The sequence below is a fragment of the Lathyrus oleraceus genome, chromosome 3 (genome assembly GCF_024323335.1).
Source record: "Lathyrus oleraceus cultivar Zhongwan6 chromosome 3, CAAS_Psat_ZW6_1.0, whole genome shotgun sequence".
Taxonomy (NCBI): domain Eukaryota; kingdom Viridiplantae; phylum Streptophyta; class Magnoliopsida; order Fabales; family Fabaceae; genus Lathyrus; species Lathyrus oleraceus.
The window spans coordinates 302,576,256-302,601,438 of record NC_066581.1 but is presented as its reverse complement, the minus strand read 5'-3'; the positions used below and the strand labels follow the sequence as shown (position 1 = coordinate 302,601,438).

General features: G+C 37.1%; 2 protein-coding genes across 2 annotated transcripts in view; both read left to right on the top strand.

Annotated features, from left to right (window-relative positions):
- The window catches only part of LOC127130967 (uncharacterized), a 39,244-nt gene extending 23,897 nt beyond the window's left edge, over positions 1–15,347 (top strand). The window contains exon 5 of the mRNA XM_051059917.1: positions 15,093–15,347. Coding sequence (XP_050915874.1) covers positions 15,093–15,347 — 255 coding nt within the window. The remainder of the gene's footprint in view (positions 1–15,092) is intronic.
- Positions 15,348–22,193: 6,846 nt separating this feature from the next.
- On the top strand, positions 22,194–24,317 carry LOC127127245 (heat shock cognate 70 kDa protein). Its single transcript, XM_051056376.1, has 2 exons — positions 22,194–22,443; positions 22,566–24,317. Exons 1-2 carry the CDS (start codon positions 22,221–22,223, stop codon positions 24,188–24,190), a joined length of 1,848 nt encoding a protein of 615 aa, XP_050912333.1. The 5' UTR covers positions 22,194–22,220; the 3' UTR covers positions 24,191–24,317.
- Positions 24,318–25,183: the final 866 nt, after the last annotated feature.

Below are 25,183 nucleotides of genomic sequence, written 5' to 3'. Positions count from 1 at the left end.
GCCGCCTGTGGATTAGGCCTGTAGTGAGCTGGGCTCTTGTCCATTTGGCATCAGTGCCTTGCAGAACAAGTCAGAGGGTCTTGGAAAATGCTTTGTAACACCAATGGGCAAATTTTGGGGTATGACAGGTTCTTTCCCCAGCACAGTTGCTTTGGTTAACCTTCACCAGTGTAGTCGCCTGGTGTTCCTCAGCAGAGTTGCAAGGTTGTTTTCCCCGAGCGGAGTCCCCAAGTGGATTGGTGTTCCCCAGCGGAGTCTTTTCTTTCCCCGGCAACAGTGTTGTTTTCTCCAGCATGAGTGAGAAGTCGGTGCTTTCTCCGCAAGGCATTTCCCAATAAGAGTCTCCCCGCAGAGTATTCTTCAAGCAGAGTTTCCCTGCAGAGTTGGAGTATCTGATCAGTTTGGATCCTTAGCCAGTGTTGCATTTTGCATGTAGTATTCATTGCATCCTCAAAAATGCGTAGCATTTCCATTTGATATGGAGCATTACGCCATAGAAAAATTCAAACATATGCATTCATGTGTTCGAAACCTGTCAGACCGTATCCCCGGCAGAGGTGGATTTTTGTTCAAACCTGTACTGCACGTTTGCTACAGTTGCTCCTGATGGCGTTCAGGATTAATCCCCACAGAGGTTTATTTCCTCATCCGTTGGTGAAAGGAAAGCCTGATTCTCTCCAGTAAGACCCCTGCAAGTGTGTAGTCTTGCCCTGTCATCTTGTAAATGTCAGTATCCGGTCAGCACCCGCGTGTGTTGTCTTCTTTGGTGTCGGTAAACACCATCTTTCGGTAATTTCCCAGTCATGCGTAAGTGTCTGGTCCTCTTTGATGTCTGTAAACATCATCTGTCGATGTTCGTAACGTCGTCCCTTCCCTAGAAGATTTCTCTTCTCCGTTGGTGTCGATAAACGTCGAGTTTTTCCTATGCGTCCGTTGGCGTATAGTTGACATCTTTCCCCACAGGGTCGTCCCCAGAAGATTTCTCCTCTCCGTTGGTGTCGATAAACGTCGAGTTTTCCCTAGTTATCCGTTGATATCTAGATGATTCCCCTCAGATTCCTCCTCTCCGTTGGTGTCGATAAACGTCGAGTTTTTCCTATTCGTCCTATGACGTCTAGTTGTACCTTTCCCCATGCGGATTTACCTCTCCGTTGGTTTCGATAAACGTCGAGTTTTTCTCACTTGTCCGATGACGTTTGATTGTATACCCTACTCCCATTCATTCATTAATGTCTGGTGGATTTCCCAGCCAGAATCCCCAGTAGACGTCCTATCTGGTGTCCGGTTGTGGTCTCCCTTTCGTCCGTTGGCGTCTGGTTGAGTTTTCTCCTTCTCCGTTGGTGTCGATAAACGTTGAGTCTCCCATTCTGTCCATTGACGTTTGGTCGAGTTTTCCTGGTCGTCCCAGTTGATTCTACTTCTCCGTTGGTGTCGATAAATGTCGAGCTTCTCCCTTTCGTCCGATGACGTCTGGTCGAGTCTTCCCAGTTCATCCCATTCATCCGATGATGTCTGGCTACCTCTCCGTTGGTTTTGGTAAACGTCGAGTTTTTCCTGGTTATCCCCAGTAGAGTTGATTTACCTCTCTGTTGGTTTTGGTAAACGTTGAGTTTTTCCCATTACGTCCGCTGACGTATGGTTGTATCCTTTCCTGGTTATCCCCAGTAGAGTTGATTTACCTCTCCGTTGGTTTTGGTAAACGTTGAGTTTTTCCCATTACGTCCGCTGACGTATGGTTGTATCCTTTCCTGGTTATCCCCAGTAGAGTTGATTTACCTCTCCGTTGGTCTTGGTAAACGTTGAGTTTTTCCTAGTTGTCCGCTGGCATCTAGTCGAGATTTCTGATCCCAGTCATCGTGTGTCGATGTCTGGATGTGGTTGTACCTCTAACGAAGACAAAAACAAAAAAAAAACAAGAAAGAATTCCCAGCATTGTGCAAATTCTACGGTTCTTGGTATTCAATCCCTGTTTACCCTAAAAGTCTGACAGCCGTTGCTCTCATCCATTCGGGTTCCCAGTTGATTGAATAGGGGCAGCTGTAGCACCTCAAATTTGCACTCTACCTTGTGTACATACATTTTCATGATTAGGTCATTAACATAACATAGTTCATTGCATAACATTGCATTGCCCTTTGCCCAAGTGCAAGCTCAGTTGACAAATTAGGTCAAACTGGTCAGGAGAATCAGTCAAACAAGCAAGCATGTGCTATTTTCATTGGAACAAAGCCCTATGGTTGATTTATCAAGTTCACATGGTCTAAGGATCATTTTGAAGTGGTTTGGTCAAAGATTGGATGATCAAAGCTCAACAGTCAAGCTGAATTTCTTCAGAAACCATAGAAAGTCAACTGTGGTCAACTGTGCCTGATTTTATGGATTGGAAGGTGTGAGATGGTTTGAAAGGCCTCATTCATGTCCATATAAGTCTCATTTGACATATCAAAGACCAAGGTTGAAGATTTGGAGGTCAGATCAGAAGTTTCCAAAAATAGCAGGTGACCTGTAATTTCAGCTGCCCAAAATGGAAAGTTTTTCTCCTCAAAATTACTTCATCATACAAGCTTCAAATGGAATTTTGTCCAACATGAAAGTTGAAGATCTTGATCTCACCATTCCAAAAAGTCCAAGAACTTGAAATTCCCATGTGTGGTTGGCAAGATATGATCCAATCATTTTCCAAAAATGCCCAAAATCAAAGTGCCATAACTTTCACATGGAATGGCCAAATTGGATGGTTTTTCTTTGAGCAAATCACATTTGATGTGTACTTTCATAATCCATCATCACATTTTGCCAAAAGCCTTCACATAAAAAGGTCAATTTTCAAGTGCAACAATTAAAATCCAAGGGCAAAATGGTCCAAAACTCAAAATACATGGAATTTTGGCATGGGACTTTTTGCAACACTTTCCAAATGTCATTTTTGACTTGTTTGAACCAAGGTTGGACAGAAAAGTGGACTGGTTTAAGAGAGGGCATTTTGGCCAAAGCTTGAAATTGCACATTAACACTAATCTTTGCCATTTGCTTAATCTTAATTAATTTTGGATTAGGAAGTGATATATATTGCTAATTGTAACTGCATTGCTTAACCACTAATCACTTTTTCAGATTCATCACAAAAAACTCTCAAATTCTCTCACTTTTCTCAAATTTTTCACATACACTTTTTCATCAATTCTCCAAGAATTCACCATTGTTTTTGCTAGTTTTTGGTTGATTCATCTCTTGCAGGTAATTTGCAAGTTCTGTTTGTGGAGATTGAAGCCAAACACATGCAAATTCCAACTGTTGCAAAACCTTGAGCATCAATGGCAGCTGGTGGATTTCATTGATTCGTGCATCTTTGAGCTAAGAATTCTTCACTAATCACCTTCATAATCATCCTCCTTCGTCTGTTTTCAAGAATTGGATCAAAACAAGCAAGGATTTCACACTGCCACTCCAAGAAGGTGAAATCTCGAAACCTTTAATTCTTGAAATCAATACATGGCTTAGATAGATCGTTGAACATAGATCGTTCTGCCGTTTGAATCGCGCGATTCCGTTAGGTATTGAGCTAGATATGTCGATCTGAATATTTGTGTGTGAATCTTCTTTCGATCGGTTCTTTGCGTGCGTTAACCTTTAGACAAAGTCGTGGACATATTCGTAACCTACGTTGAGAGACGAAGAGATTGGTATAAGGCTTGCGCGATTTGGTGAAGAAATGCTCGTGACGGAAGCTGGAGATGATGAACATATGAACATGCGGTGAAGAACAAGAAATTCTGGGAAATTACTGCGTTTGATCCGTTCACTTCCTGGCCATTTTCAAATCTCTGTTTGGCGCCGGCTTGGACCAGTAAGAAGCCGCCACCGCATTAAAACGCCACTGTGCATTTTGGCCTGGCTGAAGATAATTACGTTAATGCCATTCGCAACTTATTTAATCCATTAATCCATTAAATAAATATTTTGATAATTCAACAAAACTTTAAAAATCATATAAAATCCAATATTAGTCCAAATTAGGTGGGAATTTTTTTGTTAGATCCCAAATTTAATCTAGTTTTTTTTAGGCATAATAGTTCATGTTGTGCCTGGTAGAATTTTGGAATGGTATATTGATTCTTGTCATGTGTGCTATTTTCATATGTTTTACCATTTTAATCACCAAATAATCATGCTAGCTCCAAATTGAATGAAATTTCATATGATGATTCTTGACTCACTTCTGGAGATTTGGACATATAGTTTGTAATTTTTGGATCTCTGGTTTGATAGATATGACATATTCTTTTTGAGTGTGACAATATGTGTCACACTATGCTATGCTGAGTTCATGATTTATTTTTCCATGCTTACCTTAGGCCTATGGCTCTGATTTTTTGCATGAGATGACTTTCATATGTTAGGTTTCACCCTGATTTTTTGTGGATTTAATTGATCCATTTTCTATTTGATTTGGATTTTTGATTGTTGTTTAGCATTTTTGGATTGTTCCTTGAGTAGCAAATTTATATGCCTTGTAAAATCCTAATCCCTTACCATATGAATGTGAAATTTGGTGGAGTGTGTCTTAACATGTATAGTTTCAATTTGGCTTTGGTCCCATTCATTTCTAATTTGATATCACTGTTTTGCAATTGATTGAAGTTGACTTTGGGTTTATGACCTAATTAGGTTGATTTTTTGCATGCCTTAACATGTTGATTTAATTCCCATAGTTCCTTTTGTCCAAATGGCATGAAAATTGATGTGTAGCTCATTGAATGTCCTCTGTTTAGGATATAATTTTTGTGGAATTTATTGAGCTGTTTTGATATTTGTTTGGATGTAATCATTCTGGTTGTTCATATGTGATTCAACTTTGCTCACTTTGTCTTAATTTGTGCATAAAATGGAATTAGTGCATAGTTTGGATATGAGACCAATTGGGATCTCTTCTTATTTGAATTATCTTGACTTTGATCATGATTCACTTGCTGTTTTACATTTTTTCCACCCTTTGGACCCTAGGCTTGTCCTAGTGGTCTTGTTACTCATGTTTGAGTTTGACTTTGACTTTTCAGGTTAAGAAGCTAATGCCTTAAAGAGGTTGATTCATAATTGAGTTGTTTCATTTGACTATTGCAAACTAACTTGGTTGTTTTGTAGGGTGCTTGGTTCACTTGGACTTTGTGCTATGCACATTATTGTTTGATTGTACATTGTTGATTGATTCTTGTGTTGTTGTTTTGTTTATGTTGGGATGTTGATTATATTTGATTGATTTCAGGTACCCTTAGTTGCTCAGTTCTCTTAAGAACTTGCATTGCTTTGCTTGTATAGCATTTGCATTGAGGTATAGCACCTTCTTCTCCATGTAGTCTGGAAGACCTGGCTTGTTATTTAGCCAGGCAACTGTCTGAAGTCCTCCTTAAGAGGCAATGCTTGTGATTGTTTATGTTTGTCCCCAAGCAGGTAAAGACCTCAATGAGGCAATTGGCGGAACCCAAGGGATATGCAATCTATCCCCCGCTATTCTGTTGAGTCGTCCCTCTGCTCACACCACTGTGTTGATGCATTGGGACACAAACCCAAGATCTTGTACAATGTACAGTTGTGTCAGAGTCTTAAGTGTAGAAGGGTTCCCACTTTCTGGACCCACACTTCTTTGTCTATAGCTCTCCCTGACCAGGGATAAGAGTTGTGAAGTCTTATCTTCACTCTCCTTTCACCAGCTTCACCTTAGCCCCTCAATGGCAAGGTTAAGAGCTAACACCACCCCTGTATAGATGGCTTGCTCTTGCAGTCTTACCCTTTGATTGAGCCCCACTTGTGTGCATATAGTGTGTGCTGTTTGTGTTTGTTTGCTATTGCTTGTGTTATAGGATAGGCTTGCTTCCTGTGCAAGTTAGCTAGAAACCTTGACTTAGGGATGATTTTGCATGATAACATCTAGGCTCGAGTCGTAGTCTCCCTAGTTGTGTCTCCCTCTGTTATCTGGCTAGGCTAGTCCTGTGTCCCTGCGTAGGGGAACTACGTCGCCCTGATCCTCATACCAGATGAGGTACGTAGGCAGGAGATGAACAGATCTCTCCGGGCGCCCGTGTCTTTGTTTTTGTGTTGTTGTGTGCTGGGAAGCTGATGTAAGTCCATCGAGTGGCGTTCGGGTTCCAGTGTGGGTTTGCTTGGTTCGGATGCTGATGTAAGTCTAGTAATTGGCATTCAGGCTCCACGTCTACCTTCTTGTGTGTGTTTTGGTTCGGATGCTGATGTAAGCCCAGTGATTGGCATTCAGGCTCCACGTTTGCCTTTGCCTGTATTTGTTTGTGTGCGTGTTAATCGAGCTACGAATGCTCTGATTCTCCTTCGTCCAAAGGAGATACGTATGCATAGGATGCGACATCCTAGCGAGCATGTGTCGTTTCCCCAGTCCGAACTACTTTGACTCTGATGTCTATGCCTGATAGACTAAGTAGGCCCAGGATGCGATATCCTGCCGAGTCAGCCTTGTCTGTTTTCTTGTGTCTCTTCCAGCCCGTGTGTGTGTGTTTGAGCAGTGTTTTCAGCAACCATTTTCCTTCCTATTGTGCGTGGATCCCGTCGAGTACGACGGATGCGTAGGGGTGCTAATACCTTCCCTTTGCATAACCGACTCCCGATCCCATTCTCTTTGGTCGCGAGACCAGGCTTTTTCCAGGTTTACTCTGAGCGTTTCCTTTCCCTCTTTTGGGATAAATAACGCACGGTGGCGGCTCTGTTGTTCTTGTTTTCCCACCGGTTTTCGCGTAATGCGACAATGAGAAAAGAGGTGTTATGCAAAATTTGGTTTTTTCACCCCATGCATGCAAGCCTACGTGAACAGTAACAATGGCCATGCATTTTCACTCAAAACCATGTTATGAACATATTGGAATGGTTAAAAAGTCCATATGATGCACCAATTTTGAATTCATGATTTTCCCTCCAAAATGGACATGAATATGCATATGATCATATGATGAATTTTCATGCAATATGATGAATGATTTGGAAACTACATGTCATGAGAAGAATTTTGCAAAAAGAGCCACTCAATTTGGGGTCTTGGTTCAAAAGATATGGCCATTTGAAGTTTCAAGCACACTTTGCCATGATTTGATCATAACTCATTAACCATTCATTAGAAATTCATGATCTTGGACTTTTTGGAAATGAGAGAGAAAGATCTTCAACTTTCATGTTGGACAAAATTTCAATTGAAGCTTATCTGATATTGGAAAGTTGAGTTGAAGTTGATCCAAAAACTTGCCATTTTTGGAAACTTTCAAATTACAGGTCACTTTCCATTTTTGGAAACTTTTGATCTGGCTTCAAAATCTTCAAGGTAGATGTTTGATATGTTGAATAACCTTCTTTGGGACATGAATGAGGTGTCTCAGACCATTTCTCCATCTCCTAGCCCTCAGTTGACTTGCAGTTGACTTTTATGGGCCTCAGATGACTTGGTCATGCACTGTGGACTTTGAGCTTTCAACACTTGGCCAAGTTGCTTCAAAATAAACCTTGGGTCATGTAAGCTCATTAGAACAACCATAGAGCCTTTATCTCATGGAAAAACCCTTGCTCTCTTGCACAGATGGATTCTCCTGATCAGTCTTGCCTGATGAAATGCAACATGCTATGCAATGCTAATGACCTACAAATGAAATGAATGTACAAATGGGAGGTGCAAATTTGAGGTGCTACAGCTGCCCCTATTCAATCAACTTGGAACCTGAACGGATGAGAGCAACGGCTGTCAGACCTTCAAGGTACACAGGGATTGAATACCAAAGAACCGTAGAAATTTGCACTCTGTGGGGATCCACGAAAAGAAAGTTCACCAATAGCAACTTCCACTGGGATCTGATACTTATCACGGGACCAGACAAGACGTCTACCAACGACTCCACTGGGGATTTTGATTTTTTTAGGAAAAGGAACCACCACCATACATCAACAGGTGATGAATAGGAGAAAGAGGTACAACCAGACGCCAACGGACGAATGGGAAAAACTCGACGTTTACCAATACCAACGGAGAGGTGACCAGACATCAACGGATGAATGGGAAAGGATACAACTAGACGTCAACGGACGAATAGGAGAAACTCAACATTTATCGATACCAACGGAGAGGTGACCAGACATCAACGGATGAACTGGGAAGACTCAACCAAACATCAACGGACGAATGGGAGAAGCTCGACGTTTACCAATACCAACGGAGAGGTGACCAGACATCAACGGATGACCTGGGGAAAGAGATACAACCATACGTTAACGGACGAATGGGAAAAACTCAACGTTTATCGACACCAACGGAGAGGTGACCAGACATCAACAGATGAATGGGAAGACTCGACCAGACGTCAACGGACGAACGGGAGAAGCTCGACGTTTATCGACACCAACGGAGAGGTGACCAGACATCAACGGATGACCTGGGGAAAGAGATACAACCATACGTCAACGGACGAATGGGAAAAACTCAACGTTTATCGACACCAACGGAGAGGTGACCAGACATCAACGGATGAATGGGAAGACTCGACCAGACGTCAACGGACGAACGGGAGAAGCTCGACGTTTATCGACACCAACAGAGAGGTGACCAGACATCAACGGATGACCTGGGGAAAGAGATACAACCATACCTCAACGGACGAATGGGAAAAACTCAACGTTTATCGACACCAACGGAGAGGTGACCAGACATCAACGGATGAATGGGAAGACTCGACCAGACGTCAACGGACGAACGGGAGAAGCTCGACGTTTATCGACACCAACGGAGAGGTGACCAGACATCAACGGATGACCTGGGGAAAGAGATACAACCATACGTCAACGGACGAATGGGAAAAACTCAACGTTTATCGACACCAACGGAGAGGTGACTAGACATCAACGGATGAATGGGAAGACTCGACCAGACGTCGACGGACGAACGGGAGAAGCTCGACGTTTATCGACACCAACGGAGAGGTGACCAGACATCAACGGATGACCTGGGGAAAGAGATACAACCATACGTCAACGGACGAATGGGAGAAAGAAAGGGGTGAGGTGTTACCGGTTAGTAGGTAACAAGCTCGGGAAGAAGGAATATCTAAGACCGGTGTACGGGTGAGATATATCAATCAACCAAAAACATCTGAGGAAAACCTGAAGAGGCATATTTCGACTCAGGAAAATCTGACTCCACAGGGGACCAAGGTCACAAAAGGGGGCAGGAAGGAAGGTACACCAAGGATACCGGGTTGTAGGCATGAAACAGGTGATCGACCAAAGCGTGAATTGGTTTGTGTTCCAAAACACTCATCATCCTGAAGAGAGCGAAAGCAATCTTGTTAAAGGATGGACATTCGATTCCACAAGGAATACGAATCTTACTCAGTTGGGGAAACAAACAAAGGGTCCAACCAAAGAGCGCATGAGATATATTATCTATAGCCGTCAAAACGTAGATAATATACTCGCATGGAAGATTATCCATAACCGGGTTGTAGGTTGTCAAAGGATAAATCGACCGAAATCGTGAATTGGTGTGTGTTCCAAAACACTCATCATCCTGAAGAGAGCGAAAGCAAACTTGTTAAAGGATGGATATTCAATTCCACAAGGAATACGAATCTTACTCAACTGGGAAGGATAAAACCTCGACAAGGAGCGCATGAGATATATTATCTATAGCCGTCAAAACGTAGATAATACACTCGCATGGAAGATTACCCATAACCGGTGTGCAGGTTGTTAAAGGATAGATCAACCGAAATCGTGAATTGGTGTGTGTTCCAAAACACTCATCATCCTGAAGAGAGCGAAAGCAAACTTGTTAAAGGATGGACATTCGATTCCGCAAGGAATACGAATCTTACTCAACTGGGAAGGACAACACTTCGACCAAGGAGCGCATGAGATATATTATCTATAGCCGTCAAAACGTAGATAATATACTCGCATGGAAGATTACCCATAACCGGTGTGTAGGTTGTTAAAGGATAGATCGACCGAAAAGAGAAACAATCGTTACCAACAACAACAGGGTAGACGAGAGATGGCTCACTGGGGATAAATTGCGCGAACAAGGCAGCTATCCAAACAACTGGGGAAACACGAAGGGCTTCGACCGAAGAGTGCATGAGATGTATTATCTATAGCCGTCAAAACGTAGATAATACACTCGCATGGAAGATTATCCATAACCGGGTTGTAGGTTGTTAAAGGATAACTCAACCGAAAAGAAAGGCATCGGGATACCAGGACTAGGTATGTAAATGACGACCAATCAAAAGGGGAAACAATAAACATTACCGGCAAACGGTGAATGAAAGAGGACCCACTGAGGATAAAATTGCTTACTCGGAGCAATTACCCACAAGGAAGGGGAAGACCCGCTGGGGATAAAGTTGCTTAATCAAAGCAAATATCCGAAAGGGGAAAGGAATATCAATACTGAAAACTGGATAATGATAACCACAAAGAGGGGATTACATCTACCGGTTAGTAGGTAGAAAACCACGAAAAAGTAACCGTCATCGACTAGGATGAGCACAAAGGGTTAACTCCACAAAGGGGAGAACATGGAGTTTACATCTACCGGTTGATAAGTAGAAGACCACAACAATCTACTGAGGAACAGAATGGGAGAAAATAGGATTTACAACTACCGGGTAGTAGGTAGAAGCCAACAAATTCCGCTGAGGATAAGATGAATGAGTGCCGGTTAGTGAGCAACTGTTCATTTATACCACAGGGAGGCACAAGAGACGGCCAATAGGAAGCCAATTTAGGATCGATCCAAAAAGGCAAACTGAATCAAGACTCATCCTAATGAGGAAAGAACTCAATAGGGAAAACCCATCCCGTTATGTGTGTAGGGAGGGAACGGAACCAACCGTCATCCACGAGGATATAACTCAGTGGGGAGTGCAGAAGGAAATGGTAGACACTTTCTGCCTAAGGGGCTGACTCTATATGGAGAGATCAGACACACCCACATCTGCTTGGGGGGATCTACTAGAGAGATCTGTATCACCAATTAGCAGGAGACCACAATCAACAGATATATGGCAAAAGATGCAACATGAATACCTGAATGCTATGACTATGCGTATATGCATTATGCATGATGAATGCTGACAAACAAACATGTCTAACACACAGGTCCAGGAATCAACCACCCGGTACTACCCTTCCAGAGGGAAAGCCAAAAGATCACCCGAGGGCAACAGAGATCTGCCGGAGACTGGGATATCAAGGGACTACACCATCCTGCAGGGGAAAAAGGCCACAAGAGGCTTCCGGAGGGATCATCAGTCACAACCGGGGAAAGGAGTTCATAGCACAGGCAGACACTGCCACAACAACAACTCATGCTGGGGGTCCAAGATACCAAGAAGCAACCAGATCTCTGGTAGGGATAGATAGGCATTGATAAAGTTCATCGTGGCAACAACTCCGCTGGGGATCTATCCGAGGAAATGATGGAGTACTGGGATGTCAATCCACCACATACCGAATCTTCACAGAAAATCACCCACGCTGGGGAGAGGAGAAAAATGCTCTGCTGCAGAGAAGAAAACTGAAGTCTTCCACAAACACTCTGCTTGGGAACTGTCTCACAAAAGTGTTCAAACAGCAACCTACCGGGGACGACCCACCATAGGACTCAAACAACACGCTACTAGGGATGTACCACAATAGGGCTCAAACAACACTATACTGGGGATGTACCATAATAGAGGCTAACTTGGAGGAAGAATGCTGCACTGCCGGGGAAATGAACAACTTCAAACAACACCTTAACATAATATTGAAGTACATAGATATAATCTTCAAACCTTGTTTTAAAATGTGAAGTAATTTGATTGGTGACATCTTTATATAATCTCAGAGTTCTAAGGAACATGAAGAATACCATAACATAATATTGAAGTACATAGATATACGATATTGCTTGCCAATCTGAGTAAGTGTTAGTTTTAGATGGAAGAAGTGAAATTTTTGGGTCACATAATTTCTCAAATGAGAGTAGAATGTGTTAAATTAGAAACAAACCAGAACTGTCATCAAGCTTAAGAGTTTCCTGGGGTTAGTAGGTTAATAACAAATATTCTTTACAAAGTTTTTCATATATCCTCACCTTAGAACATATGATAAAAACTACCATACCCATGATTAGGGGTGTGCAAAAAAACCGATTATTCATAACCAAATTGTTCCACTTTTAAAAAATCAAACCGAATGTTAAAATAAAAATTTGGGCATCCATTTTGTTATCCAAATATAAATCGTTACCCATTATAAAAATTTGGTTTTGTTATTAGGTATCCAAATTTTACTTAAATTTTTATATTTGTATGTTATCATGTTTTATCACATTATAATTATTTTTATATTTTAAATGTTTCTAAATTTTATAAAAAAATTATTTTAAAAATAAAATACAGATTTTTTTTCGAAAAAATTATATTTGATATTTTTTTTTCAAATAAAATTATTATTTTCTTCTAAATAAAAAAAATATTTTGTATTTTCTTCAGTAAAAAAATTTAATTTCTTTTTATAATTTTTTTAATTTTCAAAAAGGTTATTTTTTCAAATTTTCAGAATAAAAAAACTTTTATTTTCAGAAAAAAATAATTTAAAAAATAATAATAATAATTTTTTATAATTTCAGAATAGAAATTATTTTTTATTTTCAGAATTTTTTTATTTCCGATTTCCATTTTTTTTTAAATAATTTTTTTTTTCAGTTATTTTTATTTTTTGGAATAACTTTTTTTTAAATATTTTTTCTTCCGTTTTTGTTTCATTTTCAGAAAAGAATTTTATTATTTTAAAATTTTTTTCTTAAAGAAATTGTTTTTTGTATGTTTTTTAAATTTTAAAAGAAAAAATATTTTAAAATCTCATAAAATTTGTTTATGTTTTTAAATTTAAAAATTAATATTAATTTAAAGAAAATAAAATTTAAATTAAATTAAATAATTTTGATTAAAATCAAAATCCATTTAAAACCGGTTATTAACCAAACCGATCCAAATATAAACCAATTTTAAAAAAATAAACCGATTTCGTCAAAGTGGTTTTAAAAATCAAACTAATCTATATATTTGGTTCAATTTGGTTTGAATTTTGAACCATGCACACCCCTACCCATGACCTAGAACTAGCAGTAATAGTTTTTGTCTTGAAGTTTTTGAGGCGTCATTTGTAGCGTGTCAAGTATGAGAACTTTAGTGACCATAATAGTTTGCATTATCTTTTTACTTAAAGATTTTGAGTATGAGACAAAGAAGGTGGATGGAGTCGTTGAGAGATTAAGATTTTTAGTTTAAGTATCATCAGAGAAAGACGAATGTGATAGATGACAACTTATGTAGGAATTCACTTAATTTGTCATGCTCAATGGTTCATGAGATGAATTATTGGGAGACTTTATCTCTTTAGATGAAAAAATTACTTTCACAACTAGAAATCTCATCATGTGATATGAAAGATAATATTAAACTAGTTCGAACGAGTGATGATGTTTTGCAAGGAAAGAGAACTCAAGTCGAATTTACCTTTGCACTTGATGAACTTTTTTTTTTATCAAGATAGGATTTGTGATGAGAATGTGAATATTTTAATCTTAGGTGAAAGTTATAAGAATGGATTATCTATTCACCAGAAACCAACAAGATGTACCATGATCTCAAGATGGACTATTGGCGGTCCGATATGGGGAGTGAGACTGAAAAGTACCTTTCAAGGTATTTAGTGTGCTAGAAAGTGAATAGATGGACATCAGAGATGACAAGTATGTTGAAAACCTTAGAGATAATTGGGTTTAAATAGGATAACATATCCATGGAATTATTTTTGGTAGGTTTACTTGAAACACAGTACAAATATGATTCCATTTGGACAGTAGTGGTGGATAGGTTAACCAAGTCATATAATTTCCTCCACGTTTACACAATATACCATACTCTTAAGTTATAAATAATCTTCATTAAGAAAATAATAAGACTTCATGGAGTTCCTCTTAACATTGTATCATATAAAAATCATAGGTTCACATCTCATTTTTGGATAGTCTTTCATAAAGTTTATGGGACTCAACTTAACCTTAGCACCGCTTATCACCCTCTGATTGATGGACACTCAAAGGGAGCAACTCAAACCTCAGAGGACATATTGAGAGCTTATGTACTATAGGAAATGGGAAATTGGGAGGAATTGTTACCTTTGATAGAATTTTCTTACAACAATAGTCACCTCTATAGTATAAGCATGACCCTGATGACAGTTTGTCATCATATAATTTTTACAAGCATTTCAATTGTTTTTATTAGTTTTTGGTTAATTATGTATGAATTTTAGGAAGAAATAGAAAAAAAAATGAATAAGTGAAGAAACAAAATAGAAATATGGGAAAGTGAGAAATTATAAATAAAATAATATTTTTTAGCATAATTTACAACATGACGTATGTCCAGTAATTTGATCATATTTAGAGTTTCGTAACTTGAATTGAGAAAATCATTTTGCAAAAGAAAGATAAAAAAGAGCTCTAGACAATGGAATCATCGTGACCGCGATATAACCATCACGAGCACAACAAAAAGCATTACAATCATGATGCTACTGAGATAAAACCATAGTGGTCGTGATGAAATCATCGTGGTCGTGATAGAGTGCTTTACTGACACGTTTTTTCTTATATAAAAGGGTTAAACATATAAGAAAGAAGGGTGAACATTCTTAGGAGTTAATTTTGACGATGAAACACTTTCGAGGATTGTTGATTATTTCGACAAGGATATTAGTGTGCCTTGTTTGTTATTTTTCTTTCAATTTTTAGGTTTAGTTTTAAATTTTCTTTGTTGCTAGTTATTTGTTTTTTTGTTTTTGTTTTTTTTATTGTTCCCATTTCATTGTTGATATTTATTTATTGTTTTATTTTTATTTTTATTTAAATTTTAGTTAGTTATTTTTATTTTGGTTATTTTAATATTTCATGTTATTCTAGTTTTTCTATTTTTATTCTTATTTAACTTTTATCTAGTTTAATGCTATTGAAGTATTTTTTTTATTGTGTATGTGAGGTAAAGGAAGACGTGTATAATGAAGTTGATTTTCAACTTGTTATGTTAGCAAAGATTAAAGCTTTATCAAAGCAAATTGCCACCTCAACTCGAGTTCCAAAAAATGCTAATCTAGTTATAGCATTACAATATGATTTGCGTGGTAAAGCTCATGCTAATGACCATTGTGTACCAGAGGGATATGTCGAACAAACACATTGTGTAGGAAATTATCAAGATTCAGATTCTTACTTTGATATCGATAATCCATGGTGATATGATCATTCAAATTTTAACTGGAGTAACAATCAATGTCAAAATTTTATCCAATAAACTCCTCAAGATTCACCACCAAGAAAGTCATCCATTCCAAAAGACACTCTGAGATAATTTATGAAGTTTAATCAAACCTACCTTTGAGCAATTAAGGTCACCCAAGAAATACCTAAAAGAGATCCATCTCTTCTAGAAGAGACTCTGAACCAATTCAAACTGAATCAACACAACTTGAAGACAATGCACTCAAACATTGAAGCATCCAACAAGAAAATTGAAGCATTCAACACGAATATTGGAGCATCCAACAAGAACATTGAAGCATCCATAAAGAATATTAAAAATTAAATTGGGAAGTTATCTAAACAAATGGAAGCTCGATCAATTGGAGGTTTTAGTGGGAATACGTTGGATAGTCCTAGGGATGAAGAAGTTGAGAGAGAAATCGAAGATGAAAGGGAAGTATTCGATGAAGGAGAAGTTGAAAAAAAACAAGAAGAAGAAGAATGCATGTCATCAAATGAAAAATCTGAATTAAGAATAGATGAATTTGAGATGAAAAATAGATATGAAAAAAAGAAAGAATGCTAAGAGAAGATGATATAGTTTTGTATTCAACAATTTATCGAGATGCATATATCCAAGAAGAAAATCTTAAACAAAATAATGTCCCTAAAAGTTATTTGAGCAACAAGAAAGATGGAAGATAAGAAATAGATAAAGTATTGGATTCCAATTATGTCTTGTTCGCTACTATCAATTTGAAGAACATATGAAAGTAACATCATAAATACCTCAAATTAATGGGAGTCCTACCAAATAAAAGGAATAAGAAAGATAATGTTGGTGCAAAGGTAGAATATATGATAAATGGAAATATTCTTATTCAGAGAATGATGGCTACAAAAAGGATTAAAAGTTACAATGATTGACACCCTATTTATAAGCCTCTAACAAACTTAAATATGAATCAAATCTAATATTTAAATCTAATATCTAACAAACTTAAATATGAATCAAATCTAATATTTAAATCTAATATCTAAATCTAATATCTAACAAACTTAAATATGAATTAAATCTAATAATTAAATCTAATACCATCCCTTAATTCATATTCCATCAAAACTTGTAACACCAATTCCATCCCTTAATCTGAGAAATTGATCAGTCTTGATAGCTTTCGTCAGAACATCTGCCAACTGCTTCTGAGTGCTGCAGTGTACAACTTCTAACACTCCCCTCTGAACTTGATGTCTCAGAAAATGATACTTGGTCTCAATGTGCTTGCTTCTCCCATGCAACACTGGGTTTCTGGCAAGATTGATTGCAGACTTGTTGTCAATCATCAGCTTCAGAGGTTTGTTTACTTTAATCTTCAGATCCTGCAATAGATTCAGAATCCACACAGCTTGGCATGCAGTAACAGCAATCTTACAATTCTTCAGATCAAATCTCTTCAGAAGTTCTAATTCATACTTGAGCTGATGCAAAATAATACCTTTCTCAGAGTATCTGAACTCCATCCCTAGAAAGTATGTCATTTTGCCTAGATCAGTCATTTCGAATTCATTCATCAGTACTTTCTTGAACTTGGCTATCTCTTGTTCAGAACTTCCAGTCTTGTTTCTCTCTATAGCATCAAGTTCTTCTTTCATGGCCTTCAGCCAGAGCTTCTGCTTAAGAGCCTCTTCTGTACTTATGGGTTCAGAGTCTACTAACATGGCACACTGAATAACTTCTCCTTCAGAGTCTACTTCAGTGTCTTTCAGCATGTCAAATTCTGCATATCTTCTGGGGATGTTTCTGATTCTTTGTGGTCTCTGAACTTGTTCAGAGTCTTGAGCTTCAGAGTTTCTAGCTTCAGATGGTTGACTTCCTCCAGAGCTTTGACCATCTTCAGGGTCTGGCATATTTCCAGAGTCTGAATTGCCACCAGAATCTGGATTACCATCAGAGTCTGGGTCATCAGAGTCTGGATCATCAGAGTCACCTTCATCTTCTGAGTCTTCTCCAGAGTCAGAATCACTATCAGAATCAGAATCAATATCAGAGTTTACTCCAGCCTCAGAAATTCTGAACTCTGACCTTTCTTCAGAGGTTCTAACATCAGAGTCAGATTGAGACTTATCCCAATTCCAAACTTCTGATTCCTTCACAATCACATCTCTGCTGAATTCAATTTTATTGGTTTCTGGACAATAGAGCTTGTATGCACCTGTACTGTGGTACCCTATCAGAATCATCACTTTGCTTCTATCATCCAGCTTCTGTCTTCTGGCTTCTGGAACATGTTTATAGCAAACAGAACCAAACACCTTCAGATGACTAACACTTTGCTTATCTCCAGTCCACTTCTGTATTGGAACTATTTCCTTCAACTTCTTCGTAGGACATCGGTTGAGTACATACGTTGCGGTGGCAACAGCTTCTCCCCAGAGCTTCTGAGGAAGCTTCTTCTCCTTTAGCATGCTTCTCACCATATCAAGCAAAGTTCGGTTTCTTCTTTCAGCAAGACCATTGTGTTGAGGGGTATAAGGAGCAGTAACCTCATGCTCAATTCCATTCTCCTCACAGAACTTCTGGAACTCTTTGGAGTTATACTCACCTCCACCGTCAGTTCTAAGAATCTTCAGCTTTTGACCACTCTGATTCTCAGCCTTCATTCTGAACTTCTTGAATTCATCAAACACCTCGTGTTTGAACTTAATAAGGGATACCCATGTCATTCTTGTGAATTCATCAACAAATAACACAAAGTATTTATTCCCTCCCATCGATGCTACTGGAAATGGACCACACACATCAGAATGTACAACTCCCAAGGCATGTTTTGCTCTTGGAGCAGTTTCTGACGCAAATGGCAATCGTGGTTGTTTTCCTTCCATACAAACTTTGCATGACTTTTCAGGCTTCTTAATTGCAGGAATTCCATGTACCAACTTCTTTGAATTCAGATGTTTTAAGCTTCTGAAATTCAAATGACCAAATCTTCTGTGCCACAACTCACTCTCCTTCTCAGCACTTGTTGCACTAAGACATTCTGAGTCTGCAGTTCTGACATTCACCTTGAATGTTCTATTCCTTCCCTGTTCTGACTCCATAATCAACTTCTGATTACAGTCGTACAGCTTCAGAAGATTGTCCTTCATGGTAACTGAGAAACCTTTCTCAATTAATTGTCCCACACTCATCAGATTGCTTCTGATGCCAGGTACATACCACACGTTCTGAATCAATGCTGTTTTCCCATTGTTCAGAGTCACTCTGACATTTCCCATACCTTCTGCATTAAGATATTTGTCATCAGCACATCTGATCTTTGTCCTCTTTTCAGAGTCAAAGTCAACCAGCCATTTCTTGTTTCCAGTAAGATGATTTGAACAACCAGTGTCCATATACCACCAGTCTATCAGATCCATATCATCAGATTCAGAGGCCATCAATAGCACAGATTCGTCATCAGAACTTCTGGCTATATTTGCTTCTTCTGATTTTCTTTCCTTGTTTGACCAACAGTCTCTAGCAAAGTGACCAAACTTCTTACAGCAGTAACATTGGATCTTCTTCTTGTCATACTTCTCTTTTCCCTTCTGAGCATTCTTTTGTCTATCAGAGGTTGAGCTTTCTGACTTCTGACCACCATCAGATCTTCTCCTGGCTTCTGACTGCTTCTGATACCTCCTATCAGAAGTTGCTTTCAGAGCCTGCTGCTCTACTTCCCTTTCAGAAGTTCTCTCAGTCAAACGCAACTCTTGCGCTTCTAGACTGCTCTGCAGCTCTTCAATTCTCATGGTGCTCAGATCTTTGGAATGTTCTATTGCTACCACAATGTAATCAAATTGACAGGTAAGGGATCTCAATACCTTCTCCATGATTGTTTCTTCAGAAAGAGTTTCTCCACACGCTTTCATCTCATTAGTGATCAGAATCACTCTGGAGATGTATTCAGAAACTTTCTCATTATTCTTCATGTTGAGATTCTCATATTGCTTTCTCAAGGACTGAAGCTTCACCTTCTTCACTGATGCGTCACCACCATAACATCTAACCAGTGTGTCCCACGCAGCCTTTGCTGTCGTTGAATCTGCAATCTTCTCAAACACATTTACATCAACACATTGATGAATGAAGAACAATGCTTTCTGATCCTTCTTCCTTACTTCCTTCTGCGTGTTTTTCTGTTCATCCGTCGCATCTGCTGCTACCGGAACATAACCATCAGTGACAAGATCTAGAACATCTTGAGCACCGAACAGTACACGCATTTGGATCATCCAACGATTCCAGTTTTTACCGTCAAATACTGGAAGTTTGGTGTTCATGTTGCCGTTTCCGTTCATCTTTCTACCTTGCACAATACACTCAGATTTCTCACACAGTGTTTCCCAACCCACAGAATTAAAATTCTGATCAGATTTTGTTCAAGATTCAACACGAATCTAAGAATCAAAATCAAACACACAAGACCTCACGTTCACTCGTGTTTCCCGTGTTTCCCAATGAATCCGAACCGGAGCTCTAGATACCAATTGTTGGTGCAAAGGTAGAATATATGATAAATGGAAATATTCTTATTCAGAGAATGATGGCTACAAAAAGGATTAAAAGTTACAATGATTGACACCCTATTTATAAGCCTCTAACAAACTTAAATATGAATCAAATCTAATATTTAAATCTAATATCTAACAAACTTAAATATGAATCAAATCTAATATTTAAATCTAATATCTAAATCTAATATCTAACAAACTTAAATATGAATTAAATCTAATAATTAAATCTAATAGATAATGTGTTTTTTTGTGTTATATATGCCGCCCTAATAGAGAATCACACGGTTAAGCTAAATACTTTAAATAAGTGCCGCGTGGGAGAAAACCCACAGATTTGTGTTATCTCTTTTTATTTTGTTTTATCGTTAAAGTTTTAATTTCAAATTTAATAAGTATGCTTTCCTTGTTTGTAAATTGATTGTTCTTTATTTAACGAATGCATTTGTTTTTGTTGTGTTCTTCAATTCTTAGTATGATGTCTTGCCAATGATAATAAAAGAAGGAAAGACGCAAGAAAAGAAGAAAAGAAAAACAAAAGAAACAAAAAAGTAGAGTTGTTACAAAAGTTCCAAATGAGGATTGAAAAAATATGAAGAGGATTAATATTTGACGATCTTGTATTCAATCACCAAATACTTCAGGAAGTAAGGTTTAGCCAAATAATTCCACTATTTACTTTCTTTCTAGTTGGAGGTATAATCAATTTTGAAGGTAGGAGCAATTCTACTTTTGACAAACCAAATACTTAGGGCCTGTTTGAAATGCATCTTAAAATCTCTTTTTTAGTTTTTGAAAATTTAAAATTTAAAAACTTGTTTGAATATAATGTTTTGCAAAAGTGTTTTTAAAAATTCTTTTCTATTTTTCAGTTTTTAAAAGCAAAAAAGTGAAACAGTTTAGTTGTGTTTTGCTTCTTACTTTTTAGTTTTTAGTATTATAAAACTTGAACAAAAAATATGAAAATTTATAATTTTCATTAATAGCATTAATGTAATTTTAATAATTTTTATATTTTAAAAATAAAATAGAAAAACGTATTTGAAAGAGTATGTTATTTCTTTTATTTATACTCTTTTTATGTATAAGTAACATTTTCAAATATGTTTATTTATTTTACTTAATTTTTTTTTGTGTTTCTTAATTATTTTCACTATATAATTTTTTTTTCTCTATTAAACGTGAAATTCCATTTTTTACTTGTTTTTTTCTTATTATTATTACAAACAAGTGTTATATGATTTGTAAAATTAAAAATTGATTTAACCAAATTATTTGTATTCGACCAAATATCAATTAATTTTCTTACGTTTGTAATATTTTATACAATAGAATAGATTTTAAAAGTAAATGACAAAATATGCATTTTTATTCTCTTCTTAAAATACTATTAAAAGATTAGATTATCAAACAAGTTTTTTCATTTTCATATTTTCAAAACAGTTTTTAAAAATTAGTTTATCAAACAATTTTTTTGTTAATTTTCTTCTTAAAAATAATTTTTTAAAATAGATCTGAAAAATAAATTTTAAGAATTAAAATTGAAAAGTGTTTCAAACATGCCCTTAATCATTCTTGAATCAATTTTTCATCTATAATTTTTTTTTTACTATTTCAAAGTTTTAAATATTGATATGTGACGGGTGACAAAACAGTATCAAAGTCTTCTAATATCATTATTCACCGTTTTAAGGCCGAGAAAAAAATCAGATAAAATATCATTATAATTGCGACAAAACGCCGTTGCCAGCTAAACACCGTCACAATAGTTTATACACCGTCATTACTTACAACAAGTAACAATGATAATGGTGATAGTGAAAGTTATGATCCTCCTCATTCTACGATGATTAGTAATATAAACAATAATTTTTCTCTAAACCCTTTAACATGTATTAGTAGTTTTTTTTGTTGTAATTTTTTATGATATAAACTTAATATAATTAATTTATCATGAATTTTATTTGACAGTTATTATTTATTAATTCATTTATTTTCAATTGATCATAATAGAATCTTTGTTAAATATATTATTGGTTGTTGTTATTCGTTCTGTCTCAAAATGATTATTATAGTAGATTATTTCACATATATTAAAAATAAAATAATAAATTGAAAATATTAATTAGAGCATACAACACAACCATGAAAGAGCAGAAGAAAACACACACGCTTCAGTTTTCGTAAACAGTTGTATCGTCGGTTATTTACTACAATACGCAACCAATCTCAATAAATAGTCAAATTGCCTGTTCCCATTTTCCACATTTTCAGACTTGAGTTTTTTTTTTCTGAGATTCTATAGTTTACTTAAACGATGATGCCTAAGAAATATGAAGGGCATGCCGTGGGAATAGACCTTGGCACAGCTTATTCTTGTGTTGCAGTGTGGCATGATGTACACGCTAGAGTTGAGATTATTCACAATGACCAAGGCAACAGAACCACACCTTCTTGTGTTGCTTTCACTCACAAACAAAGATTGATTGGTGAAGCAGCTAAGGATCAAGCTGCTACAAACCCACAAAACACTATCTTTGGTAACTTCCTTTCACTTACTTTGTTGAATCAGTACATTTCATTTTTAGAGGCCACTTAAGTGTTATGATTTTTTCAATGTTGATTGGTTTGGGCCTTTAGTAACCAATAATTTTCTTTTTAGATGCTAAGAGGTTAATAGGTAGGAAATTCAGTGATGATGTTGTTCAAAAAGACATCAACATGTGGCCATTCAAAGTCGTTGCTGATGCAAACAACAAACCCATGGTAGTTGTTGATTACAAGGGTCAGGAGAAGCACCTCTGTGCTGAGGAAATTTCATCAATGGTCCTCACAAAGATGCGTCAGATTGCAGAAGCATATTTGGAATCACCGGTTAAGAATGCAGTCATTACTGTGCCAGCTTATTTCAATGATTCTCAACGAAAATCCACCATTGATGCTGGTGCCATTGCTGGCCTTGATGTTATGCGGATAATTGCCGAGCCTACTGCTGCTGCTATTGCATATGGCCTTGACAAGAAAACTGCTTGTGTGGGAGAACGCAATATTTTTGTATTTGACCTTGGTGGTGGAACTTTTGACGTGTCTCTTGTAACAATCAAGGATAAGGTCTTCCAAGTTAAGGCTACCGCTGGAAACTCCCACCTTGGTGGTGAGGACTTTGATAATAGAATGGTGAACTACTTTTTAGAGGAGTTCAATAGGAAGAACAAAGTGGACATTAGTAGAAACCCAAGAGCCTTAAGGAGGTTGAGATCTAAATGCGAGAGGGCGAAAAAGTTACTCTCTTTTTCTTTTGACACCACTATTGAGGTAGATGCATTATTTGAGGGCATCGACTTCTTTTCATCAATTTCTCGTGCTAAGTTTGAGGAAATCAATATGGACCTTTTTAATGAATGTATGGAGACAGTTGAGAGTTGTCTTACTGACTCTAAGATGGACAAGAGTTGTATAGATGATGTTGTCCTTGTTGGTGGCTCTTCTAGGATTCCCAAACTGCAGCAGTTATTAGGGGACTTTTTCAATGGAAAGGATTTGTGCAATAGCATCAATCCTGATGAGGCTGTTGCTTTTGGTGCAGCTGTGCAGGCTGCGTTGCTAAGTGATGGCATTAAGAATGTTCCAAGTTTGGTATTGATCGATGTTACACCATTGTCTTTAGGTTTTAGAAAGCCTCATGATAGAATGAGAGTAGTGATTCCTAAGAATACTATTATACCTGTCAAGAAGGCAATAATGTGTAAAACGGTTATAGATAACCAAACTTTAGTTATGGTAGGGGTTTATGAGGGTGAGAGAACGAGAGCTAGTGACAACAATGTTCTTGGTTCTTTTACACTGTCTGGGATTCCAACTGCCCCACGTGGCCATCCTATAAGTGTAAACTTTTCTATTGATGAGAACGGTATTTTGGCAGTTTGTGCTAAGGAAGCATCCACGGGCATCATGAATGAGATTGTGATAACAGATTATAAAGAGAGGTTATCTGCAGAAGAAATTCAAAAATTGATTCGAGAAGCTGATATTTATAGTGCTGAAGATAAGAAATTCCAAGAAATGGCCGAAGCTAAAAGTAAATTGGAAAACTGTGTTTACAAACTTGAAACCGTTTTAAAGAAGCAGGAGGTTAAATTGAAGCTCTCAAAACTGAAGAACATACAAATCAATGCTGCAATCAAAAGGGCCAAAATATTGCTCGATGACAATCACATGCACGAAATAGATGTTCTTAAGAATCATATGAACAAGCTAGATAGTATGTATCTTGACATTATACTATAGCCTAGATTTGTTAGGGTTTTTTCTCCATTAAGATTATAAGTTTTTTTTCTTCTGTTTTCTACACAATGAAGGTAAAACCTTTACATTGATCTGTTAATGAATTGTAGCCCCAAGTCTACACAACGAATGTAAAACCTTTACACTTAGTTAACTAGCCCAGTTAAATAATATGAACCTAAACAAATCGGAAATGGTTCTAACCACCTCCTTATATAGGCGTGACCATTAGGTTTTCTTTAACACATTTGCAAAGTTTCACTTCATTCAAACACTGATTAGAGATAGTGTTAACTTTTTGCAGGTATTTCATATGTTCACCAGAAAACAGTAACCACTGTACCATAGGCTTCTACCTTCGACAATCATTTCCTGATTTTAGTACGACATAGTGGTGTCGTCTGAGATAATCGTTGTGATTCTCACGAATTCTCTACCGTATTTCTCAAAGTTTACATTGTTGCAATCTTTCAACAATTCCAAGCTTTGGTAGGAGCACCATATGCAAAAACTCACTGTAAATATTTTTGACTCTGTTGGAATAACATAACACAGAGCTCCTTTGCGTTGAAGAAAATCAATAAAAAATTCCAATTTAAATAGAAACACAACTTTAGGTGTTGCTGTTGGTGCAAAGGTAGAATATATGATGAATGGAAATATTCTTATTCAGAGAATGATGGCTACAAAAAGGATTAAAAGTTACAATGATTGACACCCTATTTATAAGCCTCTAACAAACTTAAATATGAATCAAATCTAATATTTAAATCTAATATCTAACAAACTTAAATATGAATCAAATCTAATATTTAAATCTAATATCTAACAAACTTAAATATGAATTAAATCTAATAATTAAATCTAATACCATCCCTTAATTCATATTCCATCAAAACTTGTAACACCAATTCCATCCCTTAATCTGAGAAATTGATCAGTCTTGATAGCTTTCGTCAGAACATCTGCCAACTGCTTCTGAGTGCTGCAGTGTAC

What these genes read in the sequence shown, in the direction of transcription:
- LOC127127245 (XM_051056376.1), top strand. Translation starts at nt 22,221, where the DNA reads ATGATGCCTAAGAAATATGAAGGGCATGCCGTGGGAATAGACCTTGGC. An exon ending in CCCACAAAACACTATCTTTG is followed by an intron (nt 22,444 to 22,565) that starts GTAACTTCCTTT and finishes TTTTCTTTTTAG; the next exon opens with ATGCTAAGAGGTTAATAGGT.